Source organism: Mesoplodon densirostris, chromosome 4 (genome assembly GCF_025265405.1).
Source record: "Mesoplodon densirostris isolate mMesDen1 chromosome 4, mMesDen1 primary haplotype, whole genome shotgun sequence".
Classification (NCBI taxonomy): domain Eukaryota; kingdom Metazoa; phylum Chordata; class Mammalia; order Artiodactyla; family Ziphiidae; genus Mesoplodon; species Mesoplodon densirostris.
Window position 1 is genome coordinate 78,794,474 of NC_082664.1, and position 17,990 is coordinate 78,812,463.

General features: G+C 44.7%; 1 protein-coding gene across 1 annotated transcript in view; it reads right to left on the reverse strand.

Moving 5' to 3' along the window:
• RYR3 (ryanodine receptor 3) overlaps positions 1–17,990 on the reverse strand; it is a 371,986-nt gene that overhangs the window by 39,026 nt on the left and 314,970 nt on the right. Inside the window, exons 70-80 of the mRNA XM_060096078.1 lie at positions 14,354–14,368; positions 11,403–11,573; positions 10,650–10,709; positions 9,044–9,175; positions 8,475–8,587; positions 5,594–5,690; positions 3,875–3,981; positions 3,415–3,466; positions 2,267–2,323; positions 1,259–1,358; positions 1,027–1,106 (exon numbers count right to left, since the gene is read on the reverse strand). Of these exons, the coding sequence (XP_059952061.1) occupies positions 1,027–1,106; positions 1,259–1,358; positions 2,267–2,323; positions 3,415–3,466; positions 3,875–3,981; positions 5,594–5,690; positions 8,475–8,587; positions 9,044–9,175; positions 10,650–10,709; positions 11,403–11,573; positions 14,354–14,368 (984 nt within the window). The remainder of the gene's footprint in view (positions 1–1,026; positions 1,107–1,258; positions 1,359–2,266; positions 2,324–3,414; positions 3,467–3,874; positions 3,982–5,593; positions 5,691–8,474; positions 8,588–9,043; positions 9,176–10,649; positions 10,710–11,402; positions 11,574–14,353; positions 14,369–17,990) is intronic.

Genomic DNA, 17,990 nt, shown 5'->3' on the forward strand with positions numbered 1-17,990 from the left:
CTCTCACAATAAGACTTAGTTTCCTCTGTTCTCTGTTACTGGCAAGCCAGGAACTTTGTCTGACATAATAAGAATTTTCTTTTCTTTTCTTTTTTTTTTTAAAGGGCTCTGTAAGAAAGTCAACTGACGGGGTGGTGATGGAAGAGAACAGAAAGTGAGGGGTGCCTTTGAAAATGGTAGCTCTTAATGAGAAATTTGTTTGTGATGAGTTAAAGCCTGGGAAAAATTATATGCAATAATGGTAGTCATGGATTTGGAAATTCTCAAAGGCCCTGGGATATAACACTTATAAATGCCAAAAGTCTCTGAAATTTCATCTTCCTGTGCACACAGATGCTTTTATTTTTAGCCAGAGCCTGGAGTACTCAGGAGACACCAGTGCATTTCTATCTTCTGTAGCCAGTTCCAATTCAGATTGCTGAATGAATTCCACGTGCCAGACACTCCACTTCGTATGTCTCTGTGTGTTCTCTCATTTAATGCAAGATGGCAGGGGTTTTAATTTGCATTATTCACTGCTACACCCTCTACCCACAGAAGAGAGCCTGGCCCTAGTGCATAGTCAGCAATCACTAAACAGCTGTTAAATAAATGAATAAATGAATGAGTGAACGAACAATAGGTGTGTGGGGTTATGAACCTCACTTAACTGATCAGGCCCCTTGCTCACAGTGAGGCAGCTAATAAGCGAAAGGGTCGAAATAAAAACCAAGGCTTAGAAAACTTCCTCTAGAGCATATTTTTGTAGAAAATCATCTAATGATGAAAAAAATGTAATGTTTTTCTTTTTGAACCCTAGGTAAGCCCTCTTTACTCAGCATACGTTTGTCTAAAGACTCCTAGTCCTGGTTTTATCTGTGTTCCCAGTTACTCTGATATAACTGGTCACTAAGGACAAAACACCAGCAAAGGTGACTCTGGGCGGCCACCTCCATAGCAGAGTCAGCATCTCTTCCCTGAAGTGTGAGAGCTGTCAAATGGAAATACCTCAGGAACTCTGCCCCACCCCCTGCGAGCCCCCATTACCTGCTGCACGCCACTGTTGCCTCCATTCAGAATGGCGATCCCCAGCTTCAGAGTCTCCACTACCATGGGGCTCATCTCACCTGCCGTGGTAAAGATTCCATTGAGTCACCAAGGAAACAGAGGGTAAATCACACCTACTGGGCTTTACCAGGACCCGTGAATAATGACGTCACGTCATGGTGTGACATCTCTGTGGTAGTTAAGGGGCCCCTGTAGAAATCTCAGAAATCACCTTTGCTGGCGCTTATCATCTGAAGGACCATCTCTGCGGCTCCACGCTCATGCAGCCGAGCTTGCTGATAGAGGGTTTTCTGCTTTTCCATTTCTTTCTCCTAGGAAAAAAAAAAAAAAAAAAGCGGGAAAAGATTTGTTTACCCCCAGAGAATTCACCGTGGTCAGGTGAGTTGAGAGAATCTTTACTTGCCTAAGAAGGCAACAAACATAATTTTGAACAAAACAGACCTTGGAAGTTTATTTTTAGATGCTGTCCAGCTTTCCAAAACTGTCCACCCATAATTTACTCACCTTTTGATGCTGAATTTTCTACTTTTTGTACTGATAGGTAACACGGTCTGTTTCCCCTGTGATACTATAATTATAGGAAGTGACCCCAGATTAAGATGTGCTTGTTTTCAATGTCCAGTCATACAGGAAAAGCTGCTGAGGGCTCAGCTGGAGTTTATCTGTCGGAGTGTAGGAAACACCCACTTATCCGGAATGCTCAGACCACATTTAACTGAGACTCTACCAGATATGAGATGCTAGAACGTCAAGGCTTTCCAGAACTGTAATTGTCTTCATTTACTTTTGCTGTTGTATATTTTGTCTATAAAACAGTACAAGTAAACTCATGTCGTTCTATCTTGAGAGATTTAGGGTCCTGCAGTGCCTCAAAATTAAGATTGTTATTAAGCATGTTAATAATAGAATAACGGTGCAAAAAACCATCCAGTGTCTCTACTGCTGTGAATTTTCACTTTTGAATGTTTGAATGTGCCCTTCTACAGCCCCTGTTACGACCACACTTGGGTAGATGTAGGAGATTTCCCAGAAGAGCAAACCTGTGGGGCCGTTTGCTGATTGACTGGCTGCCTGCTACCTCTCATTAAGCCAGGAGACAGACAACAACCACAACTAATGTATTTGCCCCCAGACACATGTGGTGGGTGAGCCATGTGGCTAATGTCAGCACCCACCCCTGAAGGCCCTCCTGCTGGCTTCAATCTTACTGAGAACTTACTTCAAATGTTTTTTCCTTGTCTTCCTCCCCTTCTTCATCTTCCCCACTCTGACAACTCTGAATTCCATGCAGCAGGGAGAGGAGGAGACAGAGAATCAAATTAAAGGTGAGCCTTGTATGTATATGTATGGCTGGTTCACTTTGTTATACAGCAGAAAGTAACACACCATTGTAGAGCAATTATACTCCAATAAAGATCCTAACAAAACAAAACAAAAAGGTGAGCCTTGTAAACAAGACTCTACTGTGTGAGGGAAGGGGACAGAATGTAATTCACAGGTACCTCAGGACCTCAGCACTCTGTAAAACCAAGAACATTTGGACCACTGCAGGCAACATTCAACTATAAAGGCCACCTTTGCAGTTACCAAGGGGTTCAGAAATGAGAAATGGGAACGCCGAGATCACATAGTCAATGGGGACCCATGTGGTTTAACCACAGACCTGAACTCTTCTACTTGGTAAAGTTCTGGTGTAAATCGAGAGACAAGAGCACAGGGAGCTGGCCTTTCTCAACAAGAACCAGGGGCTTGGACAAAAGATTAGGGAAACCCAGGCTGTGAATCCCAAAGTGACCCCGTGGTGCAGCTGCTAGAGGAATGGGCGCTCCTGTATCCCAACCTACCCCCCTTGCTGCCCGACATGAAGTTCTCCCATTTGAGAAGCAGCAGTTTGCTTAACCACTTGGCATTCCAGAGGCCACCGTCCCTCTCTGTGACATAGAAGCATCATCTCTGGTCACTCCATCTCTTCCAGAACACGAGGAACTTCCTCTAGTCTCTAAGCCTGTTTCCAAATGTACCAAACTTCCTTCACCTACAGATGTGTCTGAACTACTGGACATGTTCTGAGCACTGAGTAAAAATGCGAGGATGATCTGGATGCCTAAGCCCTGATTAGCTGGCTTAGAAGCGTCATGAGAACCCAGCCACCAGACCCACTGTTTCTGCAAAGCTTCAAGGTTTCTATAGGATGATGGGAGAGTGGTTTATTAATGCTGCCCGTATAGCACGTGAATTGTGCAAGGCCTGGAGCCCAGGCCATGACCCAGTCCCAGGCCTGCTGCTTACTGTGACAGTTTTCATGTGCCTGAAGAGGCCTAAGGGAAATAGAATGACTGAGACAACGGGCAGAAAACCCACGTGTACCTTGGCCATCATGCTGGCATAGGAGGTGTACAAAGGGTCGTCTTCCAGTTTGCTGGAAAGAATGGAGGAAATGTTTAGCAGGCTACCTTTGGACCCAGCAGAAAAGACCAAGTGCCATATAAATCTTCAACGTACTAGTGAATTAATTAGAAACTCCCTCCCTCACCCCGATTCTTAGAAACCACTGGGAAAATCTGAATCAGCATTGGCTGGACACGGAATTCAGGGATGAAGTTACAATTTCAGGCTGCTTCATCTTCAGACTCAGTGTCAGGCGTTATGATGAAAGGGCCTGGGTAGTTCCCCTAGAGGTTTCTTGATGGCCAAGAACAGAGCAGCAAGGAGGGCTGCTCAAATCTGGCATCCCCTCTGTGCACACTGCAACCTGCAGGAGGACGGTTTGGGGTGGACACAGCTGTGCCTGTGCCTGGGACGAGCAGGGCGCTCCAGCAGTGCTGACCTCCTCTCTGTGAGAGCATTGCGGCTAAAGTGGAGGATGATCTGATGAAGTGGGTCTGGCTGCTTTTCTGTCTCCTCCTCCTCCTCTTCTTCCACCTTGGGAGATTTCTACACAAACCAAGGCAGACAGGTTTTAGGCGTGGATTTCAGCACATGGCACACCACCGCATGCGAACAAAGGTAAAGCACCAGGCACAGAGCGCGTCAACTCAAAGCACAAAGAGAAACCACGACGTCATATGTTTATTTCAGGACAGAAGCCCTAAGGATGCAAGGTTTGGGAATGAAATATATGTATTTTTCAGCCAATTAAAGAAACATTGCAATTCGGGGGTTAAAACGAAATGAAAGGAAAAGCAGAAGCCTGACCGCAGGGGAGGCGCTGCAGACCCCAGTCAGCAGAACTCTCATGCAAGCTCTGGGCACCCGCGGTCAGGAGGGAAGCCCTGGAGAGTCCCCGAGAGGCCGCATCTCTCCGTCAACGCCTGACATTTCTCTTGGAGAGCTGGGCTGGGAATAGGTGTGGGGCAAGAGTTATAAAGCACTGGGGCTGTTTTGGGGTCTAGACTCAACCCACTGAAACAGTTCTCTTTCCTGCCCTCACCCCTGACCCTGAAAATCTTGCTGTTCCTGAGAGATGCCATCCTGGAGCTGTGAGCCTTGCAGTTTCTCCTCTGAGCAAGCCTTTTCTCTATCTCCTTTTACAGAAAGGGAAATAGCAGCTGATGCCAGACGTATAAGTGGATTTTCCAGCAGTGGCAGAACCAGCAGGGTGGACCATATTCAGTAAATTGGTGAGAACTACGCAGGTTGTGTGAATGGTTCAGAAGAAGGGAGAGGGTTGAAATGATGCTCATTGTCAACTTCACACTAATCAAGGAACTGGGAAAACCAAGTGACTGTCTTTCTCACCGACAGGAATATATGAAAAGACTGAAGGGCATAAAGAGAAAGAAAATGCGGGAGGAAGGATTAAAGGGAAAAAGCCAGGAAGAGGATAAGAAACAGAGGGAGATGGGGAAAGAGAAAGAGAATGTAACATGGAAAGTATAAATATGAGAAACACAGGGCAAGACTAATGGAGAGAAGTAGGGATGAGAGAAAAAGATAGATGGGAGAAATAAGGAGAAAGAGGAAAAGAACCAGGGCTTGGCCAAAGGAGAGAAGGGTGTATTTTCTTTCTGAACCAGGATGAAGCTCAGTGTTGGCTGCTGCAATAAGCTTTTCCCTTGCGTGTTGTTTCAAGTAGCTTTAGAGCATGAAGCCTGTTAGAGACGAGGCGTGGCAAATCTTCAGAAGGGCCAAATACAGAACTGTGAGATGCAGCAAGGGCATTTAGATATGCCTTCCCCAAAGTGGAGCTAGCTACTAACCAGACATGCAGGGCTTTGGCTGGGGTGGCTGGCCTCCTGCAACCAAGGGTGCTCAAAACTTAACTTAGCGTGAACTTTCCAAGGCACGGCTGCGCATCCCAAGCAACATTAGCTGTTAATGAGGAGGGGGAGGATGATCACAGGACCAGCCCCTCCAAATGAAATTCATCCTCTGGCTCTTATGACCATTATTAGCAGGGTTTCCTCTGATTATTTATACAGTTAGCTCCTTTCAGATTTATACACCCAATTCTTTGCACATCTTTAATGGTTATAATGCACACACATGAATACAAAAATCAAATTCATTCGCACCCATATCTGCTCCCAGTTGAGTCAGTACTTACAGCCAAATCCTGTACTAGTTTCTCTTCAAAGGAATACTCCTCTGTTTCTATCCAAAATCTCTGATAGCCATGGAGGAAGAGGTTAATAGAGCGGTGCCTGAGCGGAAGGGGTGAGAGTGAGGTCAAGAGGGGTCCACGGGACACCTTGTTTTAGTTTGGGCGGTTAACGGTTAGTAAGCAGCTTTGTACAATTCTTATCTTCTGATTGGTCAGGCTAGCCAAGAGCACACCATAAGCATTTATTTCAAAGAAACCAGAAACCTCTAACGTGGTGGATCCTGAATATCTGGTTCAAGACCTGGAGGTCATCATAACCCTACTCTGGTCTCCTTGGGTCTTTATCATGTTTTCCCTATAATGAGAATTCATTAGGCCAAGGGACAGTCCCGAACTATCTGCTAAATATGGCAATTTGGTTATTCATTTTGGCTGATCACCTGTCCAGGTGATCCAATCTAAATCATGCTGATGGTGAGGGGGTTAGTCTCAGATACGCTGAAAGCAGCAAAGCGTGGCTTCTTTACAGGGCCTCTGAGGAACCACAGCTGCAAGGGCTCCAACTTCTACTCAGGAAGCAAAGCTTGGGCATGTTGCACAACTTCTGCGTGCTTCACAGGTTCTAGCTGTGGCCCTGGTATGTGGGAACACTGAATAAACTGGCACAAGCCACTCACTCCCTATAGGACAAGATCGACGTCTGGGAATATTAGCCACTGAAGAGCCAGTATAAGTAGTTACCCAAATGTGAGGAGGAAAGGAAAGAAAAGGAAGGTCAAGACCAGAGTCATCAAGACCTGGTCATGGTTTCCAGTAGAACACAGCCCTTACCATCTTTCTTCAAAATCTGACCAATCAGAGTTTTTAAAAAAATTGTACAAATTTGTGTTTTTATGGTCATGTTAAATCATGGTCAAGAAAGGAGGAGTGTGCAGAGAATGAGCGGGTCTCTCCACAGGTTACATTACCATTAAAATGAGTATAAGCCTGTCATACTGAGTTTTTTCATTAACCTTTTCCAGCCAAACCCGTTGAAAGGTGCTCAGGAAGAAATTGTTAATTTTGTGTCTGGGGAAAAGCATACAGGTTTTCTTTTAAAAACTCACATCAGAGAAACAGTTTCCATACGATAAAATAAATCCCTTTAGCCCTTTAGTTTGGAAGACTCCATGCAGTTTAGATCCTCATAAGATGGAGAAAAGGAGTGGACTCCACCACTAGCTTCTTAGGTAGTTAGTTTTTATTGTTGTTAGGAAATCTATGTATAATCCTCCATGCTAGGGAGAAATCTAGGGCAACCCTCTAAAACAGCTGGGTTAGGGGCTGGGGTGGCCACGTTTCATCAAGGACACAGTGAATTCCTGGACTTCCTATTATCCATACAGGGACAGAGTTGTTGAAGGAGCAACCAAAATATTAAAGGATGGTACTAACATTGTCAGTGGATTTAGAAAAAAACTGCTTGTTTTTGAGAGATGTAATTGCTGCCTAGCTGGCCCTGGAGACATGTGCTTAAAGCTGAGCCCTTCTGGAGGTCACATTAGCACATCAGGTATGGCTCTCTACCAGAGGGGAACGCGAATGCCTTCTGATGTTTTACCACTTCTAGAAAACAGATGAAAAACCTAGGCGTTTTTGCGTTTTCTACTGGACTATAAATCTCATTTGTCTGCCAGGACTTCAGCAGGCTTCATGCCCATGACTTCTTGACTTAATTTTTCAGCTTTTTATTAATGAATTCTACTTGATTTGTGATGCCTCAACCTTTCCAGAGACACTAGTTTATTTTCTCAGGAGACCTGTAGGAGCAGGTGTGTGTCTCAGAGGCCATGATTCTCCACCATCTTCAAAGACCCTAACTAGGAGAGCTCAGTTGGCCAGCTGGCTCAGGACAGGGATATAGGACATTCTCGACAAATCATGGCCAAGATGCACAATTAGATGAAAGCAAAATGTCAAGCATAGGAATACTCTTTCATCTGATATTCCAAAGAAACACATTTATTTACCTGGGATTCAGAATTTCCTTGGCCAAGTCAGTTTATTTTTCCTGACCAGGTGAGGATATTCCTATTGATGTGAAAGTTGATGAAGCAGTGGCTCTTCAACTACCAGCTTTGTTTATGACCATAGGCTCAACTTTACTGACTGTGCAGTTAGTTTGAGGATGGGAATGCTGCTATATCACCAATGACACTGAGTCAGCCTCAGTGGTCGACACTGGCCCAGTCTATACCGACGCTCTGCCCTATGTTGACACAGCATGTGTTCACACACGATCCAGAAAAGCCTTCACATATATTTGACTTCAGATTATAGACTAAACATCCAGGTAAAGGCCTCATGCCTATGACTGGCCTCTTGGGCCATCTCTAACCAGTGCCCTTTCTTCGTCTTGAAGGCAAGTACATCATGCTGAAGAAGTCTCAGGTTACATTTCTGTACTTGCTGAGGAAACATAATAATTTTGGTGTCATCCAAGTACTTGAACATGGAAATATTGTTTGATCTGTGGATGGAATTTGGGGTAAAGTATTCTAGAAAACAGTTCCCTTTTTCCAGGGTGCCTTTACAGCTGCACAAAGAATCCCACCAAGGTAAATCTAGAGAGCTTCCATCTGCTTACGTGGCTGACTTTATAGTGCAAAATGGTGAGCTGAGGCAGGCTTGGGGGCACAAAGGAATCTCATCTATTTTCAGTTTTTATGCTTACCTTAGCAGGCCATTATACTACATGCAGACTGTAATGGCTCTGTGGGTGAAGGACTCCAATCTCTACCTCTGGGATCATGAGGGTCAGGGCCAGAAGAGAGCACAGCTCTGGTAAGATACCTCAGTTCTCATCTCTGACTCACATGCCAGGAGAAAATGACAGAATACTTGCCTGGGCAGGTTGTAGAGAGGGGCCATCCTGAAACAGGCCACCACTGCCCGTTTCCGCTGCTTTGATAGCAGTTTGTGCCAGACCGCCTTCTTGGACCTCAAAGGCTGTTCCACCTAAGAAGAAATTACATGGGTAGGTGCACACCAGGCTGATCTGGGTGGCAGAAGCAGTCACCTGCAGCCCAGACTTCTCAACCCTAGAAGAATTTTGATTTCTCAACTGTAGTCAGCAAAAGGTACCCAGCACTAAATGATTCAGTCTGTGGGAGTCTTAGGTTTTCTTTCTTTTCCCAACTGCTTTTGGTGGCTTATTGCTTTACAAGTGAGTAGGGAACTTAGATGGTCATTTGAACTAATGGGAAAAATTTGTAAAACACTGGGAATGTTAAGCATTGAGGAGTCTTGCTACAATGAGGCACCAAGATGACACTTTGGGGGTAGGCCAGGATGATCCTTGCTCCTTGCTTTCTGTCTTACAAGGGTGCTCTTAACTAAGAGCTGAGTGTGGAGGAGTTTTATATTCTGCAGGGTAGTCTTCCTTCCTCAATTCTCAGGGTAGATGCTACTTACCTGCTCTAGGTGGAAGACAGCTGCTGAAATTCTCTGCACACGCTCCACTGTCTTTTCTGGGTTGGAAGGTTCTTCACTCTTCAAAACATCCTTGTATAGGTTCAGTTGCCACTTTACAGCTGGGTCATCAGACTGCAAATTGAAGCACGTACATGAAATGAGCAATCTCTTATACCTCTTGAACTGAAAAGGCCTTTTACTCCTAGCATGGTTCTATAGTATTCAAGAGTCTTTTCTATTAATTCCTCTCTCATTTTCTCTTATTATCTTTTTCTGGGACAATGTAGATGCTTTGTAGGAACTTCTCATTCTAGCCTACATGTCTCTTAACCCTTCTGTCATATTTTCCACCCCTTTCTCTCTGTGCTGCCTTATGATTTCCTTAAATCAAGCTTCCAATTCATAAATTCTCTTTTCAGCTGTATCTACTATATTTTTTAACCTACAACTTGAATTTTTAATTTCAATGATTATTTTTAATTTTTAAAAATCACTGTGAGGTCTTTTTCAGTGCCACCTCTCCTCTCCTTTTTAAAAATAATCTCTTTAAATATTTCAACCATACTTTAAAATTTCCTTTCTGTAGTTCCTTAGGCTTGAATTCTTCATTTGGTTGCATTTTCTGACTCTCTAATGGTGGTGGATTTCCTTTCACACTGTATTTTTATGAGCTTGTATTCAGGAGGAGTTTTGTTGACTGGCATCTCAGCCCATATTCTAGCAGGTAGACACTCTCTAAGTGGTTTCATGGCTGTTTTTACAGAAGATTCATGGGTTTCACTGGTTCAAGGCCAGTTTTATGTACATTTCTTGCTCTACATTCATGCACAGCATGGGAAGTTAGGCCCCACACTCCCGTTCCAGGTTACTAAAACCCCCAGCCCCTATAATATATATATCTGGTCAGGAGAGCTCTATGAGTTTTCCCAACTGCATCATCTTCTCTTCATTACTATGATTTAGAGCACCTTCTTTTTTCTGGCACTTGGAATTTTTTTTTACTAACTTTTTTGTAGTATATTTTACCCACCATTCCTACATATTTGGGATAGAAAGGAGAGGCTATTTGTGTCACTTTAATCTTTCATCTTAGAGCATAATATAATGTATCTGAGGAATGAGTTGTTCAGATGTGCAGGCTTGGAAAAATCTTAAATAGTCTTAAAATCAAAATTGGTCTCGATTTTTTTTGTTTGTTTTTTTGGGTTATATCAACTCAGGTACAAAGTTACTTTGTTTACAAATCTCTAGAGCTGGAAGTGCTAAAACTTCCCCCAGGTGTCTGTTCCCCTCTTTAACAAACCTCACAGTCAGTAAATTATGAGACCTAATCTAACCCCCCTGCTATGGCTTGATGCTCACACAGTGGGAGGTGGGAAGACATGTTTTACTGGGCCTCTCTGCAACAGCAAAGGAAAGAACAAAAATTAAGAGCCAAAAAATGAAAAATTCAGGGCAGAGAGTTAGTTCTACCAATTAAGCACAAGTACTCTGAGACTGTTTTTAGAACACATTTAAAAAAACACGAGTAAACTAAGTGGGTGTGTGGCACCCTGCAGCCAGAAGGAAGCCTGTGTGAGTTCTCATTCTCTTCCTGCTGCATCACCTTTTCCTGCAAGTGCAAGTTATTCCACAGATGTTCCTTCACCTCTTCATCTGTGTCCTTCTGTGGAAAGAGATGTTGAATTTTATTCCTACAGGTCAATATGGAAATATAAAGCAGGGCGCAAGGATGCACTGAGGGTCAATGGACAGTTTTGCTGCGATCTTTATTACGAGGACAAAAGAATAGAAATGACAGAGACTCGTCCCAAAGGGCATGCGCTGACTCCCAAGTCAGCTGTTAAGACAATGGGGTGTTGGGACTTCCCTGGTGGCGCAGTGGTTAAGAATCCGCCTGCCTATGCAGGGGACACGGGTTTGAGTCCTGGTCCAGGAAGATCCCCCATGCTGCAAAGCAACTAAGCCCACGAGCCACAACTACTGAGCCCGCGTGTCACAACTACTGAAGCCCGTGCGCCTAGATTCCATGCTCCACAACAAGAGAAGCCATCACAATGAGAAGCCCACGCACCAAAACGAAGAGTAGCCCCCACTCGCCACAACTAGAGAAAGCCTGTGTGCAGAAACGAAGACCCAACGCAGCCAAGAATAAAATACAATAAAATAAATTTAAAAAGAGAGATATATATATAAATGGTAAATTAAAAAAAAAAAAGATGATGGCGTGTTGCCTCTGTGCACCTTGGCGCCTCTGTGTCCACTGGTCTCCGGGGAAGAAGGACAAACCCTTTAGGGGCTGAGCACTGATCACCACCTCCTGTATTACATGCTCCACCAAAGCAGATGGGCGACTTACATAGCTGTACCGTGATTTTGCGAGGGAGATCAGCTCCTGATCGCCTGGGGTGCACATATTCAAACCAATGGGCAGCATTTTCTTGAGTGCAGCCACGATGAGGGAGGTCTGGATGGAATACAAGTCTCCCCTCCGCTTCGTCTTCTTCCGCTCCTGGTCCTGTCCTCCAGACTAGGAGATGAGGTTGAAACAAACGGGCTCAGTGACTCTGAAAGGCACCGCCTCACCTTGGAGGCAGCCTGCCTCCTGTGGCCCCATCAGTACAGGGTGGGCCTTTCTATTAAACATTTCAGAGGACAGTAAAGGAGCATATGAAACAAAGACAACCAGGTGGCCCTTCAAGACCGGCTCTGACCCTGAGCCCTCTCCTTATGTGCATGCTCACGGAACCACGTGACCAGACACACACCACGGACACCCACGGTCTCTGTTCGCTGACATCTGGGCAGTATGAACAAACTGGTGTTTCTACTAAAAGAATGATTCGATAACTGACAAAATGCAGAAAAGAACTGAGAATCCTGATGCTGGGCGGCAGTAAACAAGTGAAAGAGCATCTACCCTAAAACAACTGCTCGTGGCCCGGGCTGAAGCGAGCCTTTTGGAGCACCTGCATCCCACTCAGCCTCCGTTCAAGGCAGCACACGTTCCTGCAGGACAAGGGGAACCCCCAAGTAGGTAGGGCTGCTTTGGGATCTGGCTGGGGCAGAGTTAGGAGAAACAGTGCAGACAAGCGAGGAGGGAACGCCCCAAGTCTGGGGGAGCCTGCCCTCTTTTGGTTACACTTTCTCACCCCTTTCTGGGAGCGTTCATCCAATGAAGTGGGAGGTTTGAGAGAAGAGGCCAATGCACTAGGCTATGGCAGCCCCAGGCAACCAACTGAGGACCCTCTGCACCCACAACACGAGGTGGGTATGGATGGGCTCAACAAAACAAGGCTCTGTGGTGACCCATTTTCCTGAGTCAGGTTCCAAAAGAGCCAAGCTGCCCACGTGGTACGTCACTTGCTGGACTCAGTCTCAGCTGAGGGGGCTCTTCCTGGAAGTGAGGAAGGGCTGGGTGGCCAGAGGCAGAGAATGAAGTCAGGGACCATGACAGGGGAGAATAGGGGCTCATTAAAGCTTTTGCTTTATGAGGTGCCTTCAAGTGTTTGCAGCATCCAGGTGGTCACGCTGTGGTTCACAACAACCCAAACACATAAGGCTCTGGGAGCAGGGAAGAGGCCAGATGCCTCCTCTGGAACTGGCTTGTAAGACCCGGGGCCCTGGGCTGGAACAGAATTTGTTTTATGAAGGATTGGCTTTCCGAGAGAAGATTAAGTATGGTCAGAATTAACACTGTCTTGGGGCTGATCTCTTTAAATTACTTCCCAAAGTGTGAAGGAAGTTCATAATTATTAATAGACACTCTTAAAATAGTGGCAACTTCTTTTACCCAGCTTGTGGTGGCTAAACCTTCGGGTGGTTACACCACAGAAACCACAGTGAAATCCCTGGCCAGCAAAACCCAGTCTGACCAAATACTGCCAGACAGTTCTACTTGTGCCTGGTGCTCCAAAACAACAGGCCAGATCCAGGACAGCAGTGGGAGGTGGCAGTGAGAAACATGAGGAGGGAGGGGGATTTGAGGCAGACCGGCAAGATACAAAGTGTCTTATGTTCTAGACACACAGTGGAGAGCTGATTTACACAAAGACCTCAAGAGCTCTATCATTTACCGAGTGCTTGCTGGGTTCCTTAGATGTTGTATCAGGCAGAGAATTCTAAAGGTTGTGCCTAATGCAGAACTCATTTAAAGTCTAAATTACCCTTGAAAATTGTAAGGGTAATTTGTGAGGTTCTATCCTCAGATTGTCCATAGAAGATAGAACCCAGTTTTGTGAATATAAATTATGAGGTATTGTTACATATACATTACATATAAATGTAAGAGGTTAATAGTAACATGCAGTATACCATCAAGGAAATATGCAAAATAGAACTCTGTGGATTTGATACACAATTTAAATAATTTCTTGCTCACCATTTTATTTGGCCAGTCTCATGTTGTTCTAACTACAAATGCTAAATATATGATGTGGCTCCAACGTGCCTGCTACTTAAATAAAGCAATTCTAATCCTCCCAACAAGGCTGAGATACCCAGTCAATTTTATAAAGGGGAACATGATGTTCAGAGCAGTTAAGTGATTTTTCCAAGGTCACACAGCAGTTAAGAGTCTGGGCCAACATCCAGACCGACATCTACCTGGCCATGGCTCCATTTTCCTTTTCTAACTAAGAGCTACACATGACCTGGTTCCTGCACATCTCCCTGTCTCTGCTACAGACTTGAGTGCAGAGGGCTTGGGACAAGTGGCAGCAGACATGCATCGATGGAAGCATAGAGAAATATTTCTAAGCAATAACCTGTATAGGTTACTAGAAAATTGTCCCAGGGTTTATTCCACTGTGTGCACATTTTATGCAAAAACTCATGGCTATTTCCAGTCCTTGCTGCTGATTCCAAATCCTTGACTTTAGTCCTTGGAAAACCCTCTTTGACTCATAGGAGCCTTGCACAAGAGGCAGACATGTATAGTGTGGAAGGGCTGGGATCACTAACAGCAGATAAGAGGAGTGAGTCTCCCGAGCTCTCAGTCCCAGTCAGCGTCCCTATCTGTAAGTATGCTGGCTGCAGAGTGGGCGGCCGGGGAAGGGAGCAGAGATAGCAAGGAGACCTCGGATAGGGCGAGGCTTGGCTGGCTTCCCTGGCTTCCCCATTCCAAGGGTGGGTAGGGCCTACATTCACTCTTTGACAGGCAGTTGTCTTCCCTGAAGCAGGCCCGGGGGACCTCCAGGTGGGAAAATCCATTCTGTACCACCCCCATGGTGATCACAGTGCAGAGGGTGGCCAGAGTCTGGCACCTCTAATACTAGGACAGAAAAGACACGTCATGCATTTGACCTGTACCTTTACTTGCATGGCCTGTGTGGAAAGACAAGAGAAAAGAAACAAGGAGAAGTCAGTCAGTGAAAGCAGGGGTCCAAGACACAAGGCACCACATGTTAGTCACAGCTCTTTCATCCCCATTCCTCTGCCAACACAATAGAAAACCAACGGCTCTGGAAGCCGGTTGAGCACAGCATGAAGAGCGGGTGGGAGGTTAGGATGGAGGTTAACTGGATCAAAAGGACTTACACCCAGACCAAGCAGTGCATCCCTGGGGCAAGGTCATCAGAGACCAGCCTTCCAGAGTGTGTGACCCTCAGACCCTGGTGGTCTTCAGATCTGGCCACCCAAGTGAACTCTTAGATCTCATGCCTTCCCCTCCTCCCACCTCCCTCCTGGCACCTGGGTGGGATGCAGACAATCTGTCATGTAACCAAAGACCCCAATTTTCTTGTTTCCTTCCACCCACCACATTATCACCTCCAGAAGATCTGTGGTTACAAAAAGAGTAGGGAGACCTGAACTAAGGGGCCATGTATGTGCTTCCCCTAAAAAAGTTTCTAAAACATGTACTCTAGGAATATCCAAGGTGGTTCAGGATCACCCCATAGCCCAAAGGATGGGGAATCTCCCTTCTGTGCTATGACCTTTAAATATACCTTAGGTCAAAGGCTCCTACACGCTATAGGTTCTAATTTTATTCTTTTCTTCACATATTGCTAGGATTAGTTAACTCAACGCATTTCCCTAATGCTGGAAATGCTTTTATGTATGTACGTATGTATGTATGTATATATATGTATTTATCTATCCATCGATCTATTTATGCCTCTTTTAAATGTTAGCTGAAACTTTTTATTTCCGAAACAGAAATCTAGAAACTCCTATACCTTCAAAATCATTTCATTTCTGAAACAGAAATCTAGAAATTCCTATACCTTCAAAATCATTTCATTTCCCCACACTTTATCACCAATAGTTTATGACCAAATAGACAACTTATGTGTGAACTTTAAAAAAAAAACGGAGACTCTTAAGGGAAAAGGAGTTGGAAGAGGACACAGCACATGGTAGGTGGTGTGCTGTGTTGAGACAGCACACGGGGGGGAGGCTTCGGAACAAGGGCAGAGCTGTGCCATCTGAAGTGCTCACCCCCACTGAGGGGGTAAGGGAAGGAGAGACCAGTCAACCCAACATTAGATGGTAGAGGGAAAGGTGGATGTCCAGAAGCCAGTCTGAGAATGAGAGAGCAAGCGGGAGAAGGAGAGTGAGACAGTGAGAAAGAGAGAGAGAGAGGCACCAAAGGAGGAGGGAGGGCAGTAAGAGAACAGGGAAGGGTAGAGGAGGCAATGGTAGAGAGAAGAGGGGGAGGGGATGGGAGACAGAGAGATGAAGTGAATGGGGGAGGGGGAGGGGGGAAGACAGGGAGAAGAAAAGAATGAGGGAACAGGAAGGGGGAGAGAGAAGAGACGGGGGAGGGGGGCAGGGGGAGAGAGAGCACTTGAACTACACAAGTGTAAGGGCAAAGGGAATACAAATGAAAGTGAAAAAAGGTGGGGGGGTGGAGGGAATGAGAGAGAGGCGAGTGAGCAGCTCAGGAGATGGGAAGAAGAAGCAAAGTCACACATGTCATTCTGAATACCCTGCACAAGCATAAAGATGTCTTCTCAACTCCTCCCTGCCCTTTTTCAATACACTGAAATCACGCTCATGGGGTGGAGTGGCTTTACATGAGGCACTCTAATATTTGCTGCATCACAACTCTTTTATTGTTTATAATCTTGGTCAAGGAACTGGCATTTCTTGGGCTAAACACATTCTAACTTACCATTCCCCTCTGAGGAAGTTGCTGCCATTTTTCCAGAAAACAAAACGAGTTTAAAAACAAAACAAAAAACACCGTGCTCAGCTTAGTTATGTATTGCCTAACATGTATTTGCAAACTGGTGTTATATAAACAAAATACAATACAATGAGCTCTCCCCAAAATGTGCTTTAGCTGCTGGAAAAAAGGACACATCTTTGAACTGACCTTCAATTAATCAAGTAAGAACAGTGTGGCCCACTGTATATTTTTTCCACTTCCTTTCCATCTGCAATGGCATGTGCAGTGTGTGTGGGCACGCAGCATTCCAGCACACATATCTCTGCCATATGCACTGAGGCCAACTTCATTTATACAACACCAGAATTCAATTAGGGGTGCAGATAAAAGCAAGCACAGGTGACCATTCAGATCAGGTAGTAGAGAGAACATGTAATTTCAGGGAGGCAAAGGCAATGGGGATTCAGCTGATGATAAAGAGAATACCCCCTCTCCATCCTCACAATATGTAGTTCTACAACCAAAAAATACCAGAAATGGCTATGAGTTGCTGTTTATTGGAAGTATGATATCTCTCTGTCTGAAATAATGTGCTGAATTTATGTAACATTATTCAATTCTAGAGATGCATTTAAAACTGACTTTCCAACAGGGCCTACTAGTAGAGCTGGGAGAAGTCAGGCAGTAAGCTTAAGCCCATTCTACAGATTGGTAAACTGGGGCCCTGAGAAGTTAAGTGAATGATGCAAGGCCATACCTATACCGAGCAGCTGGGCCAAGAGTGGGACTTCACTTCCTTTCAGGCTCTGGTCCTGTTTGCTACTACACTTTGTGTCTCAACTGAGGCCACAGGAACAATATGAATATTTGTTACCCTGAGAAGCACAGCAAATATTATTTAACATCTAGGGAGTGTCCTTACATCCATTACACTGTAACTTTGACCCTCTCCAACACATCTCAGAAAAAACTGGCATACAATGTCAATGGAAATGAAATGAAAGCATCTGCTCCTATGGACTAACCTTACCAGCAGGAAAGATGCACAGATTCTGAATATGCTCATCCTCTGACAAGACTAACATACGCTTTTCCTCATTCAGTGATGTGAGTGAACAATTTCAGGTTAGTTTGTTAGTAGGTTAGTTTTGAAACATCATTCTTTGTCACCTCTTCTCTTTCCAAGTATAAATCCAAGGACCCTGAGTATCCATTCATCACCAGAGGGCTGAGATTATCTTTGCCATTTCTGCTCATCTGGGATCCAAATCCTTGTATCAGAATCATTTTCTTTGCTTTTTTGCCATCCGCTGACAATAACAATGGATGCTAGCTGGTTCAATCAAAGGCCAAAAGATCTACCCCAAGTTGAAGGCAGCAAGGAATCTGTCTGGGATTCAGTGACTTTCGGCAGGTGGACAGGGTCAAATGAGACACTGTAATGGTTGTAAGAAGACCCTTCAGAGGGAACTTAGGGATAGATAACCAGGGATCAGAAATCTGAAAATATCCTTCCTCCTGTACCTCACATGAGCAGCTGTGTTTGCCAAAAGTCAAATGCAAAATAACCTTTGGAAAATCAAATAAAAATTATCCAAACCACAAAAGGATGCACCTTAAGTAAGGTTCCTTTGCAGCAAAGATTCCTCTTGAATGTGAATATATATACCTAATCTCTCTACATTGTATGTGCACAGTTCTATTTATCAAACTTTACTAAACAGCGCATACCAGATTCTAAACTCTGAGAATCAAATTTTGGATGCTGGAAGAAGTGTTAATAATGTCAACATAGCTTAAAGATGGAAGGGATGGAAAGTTCAGAGTGATTGC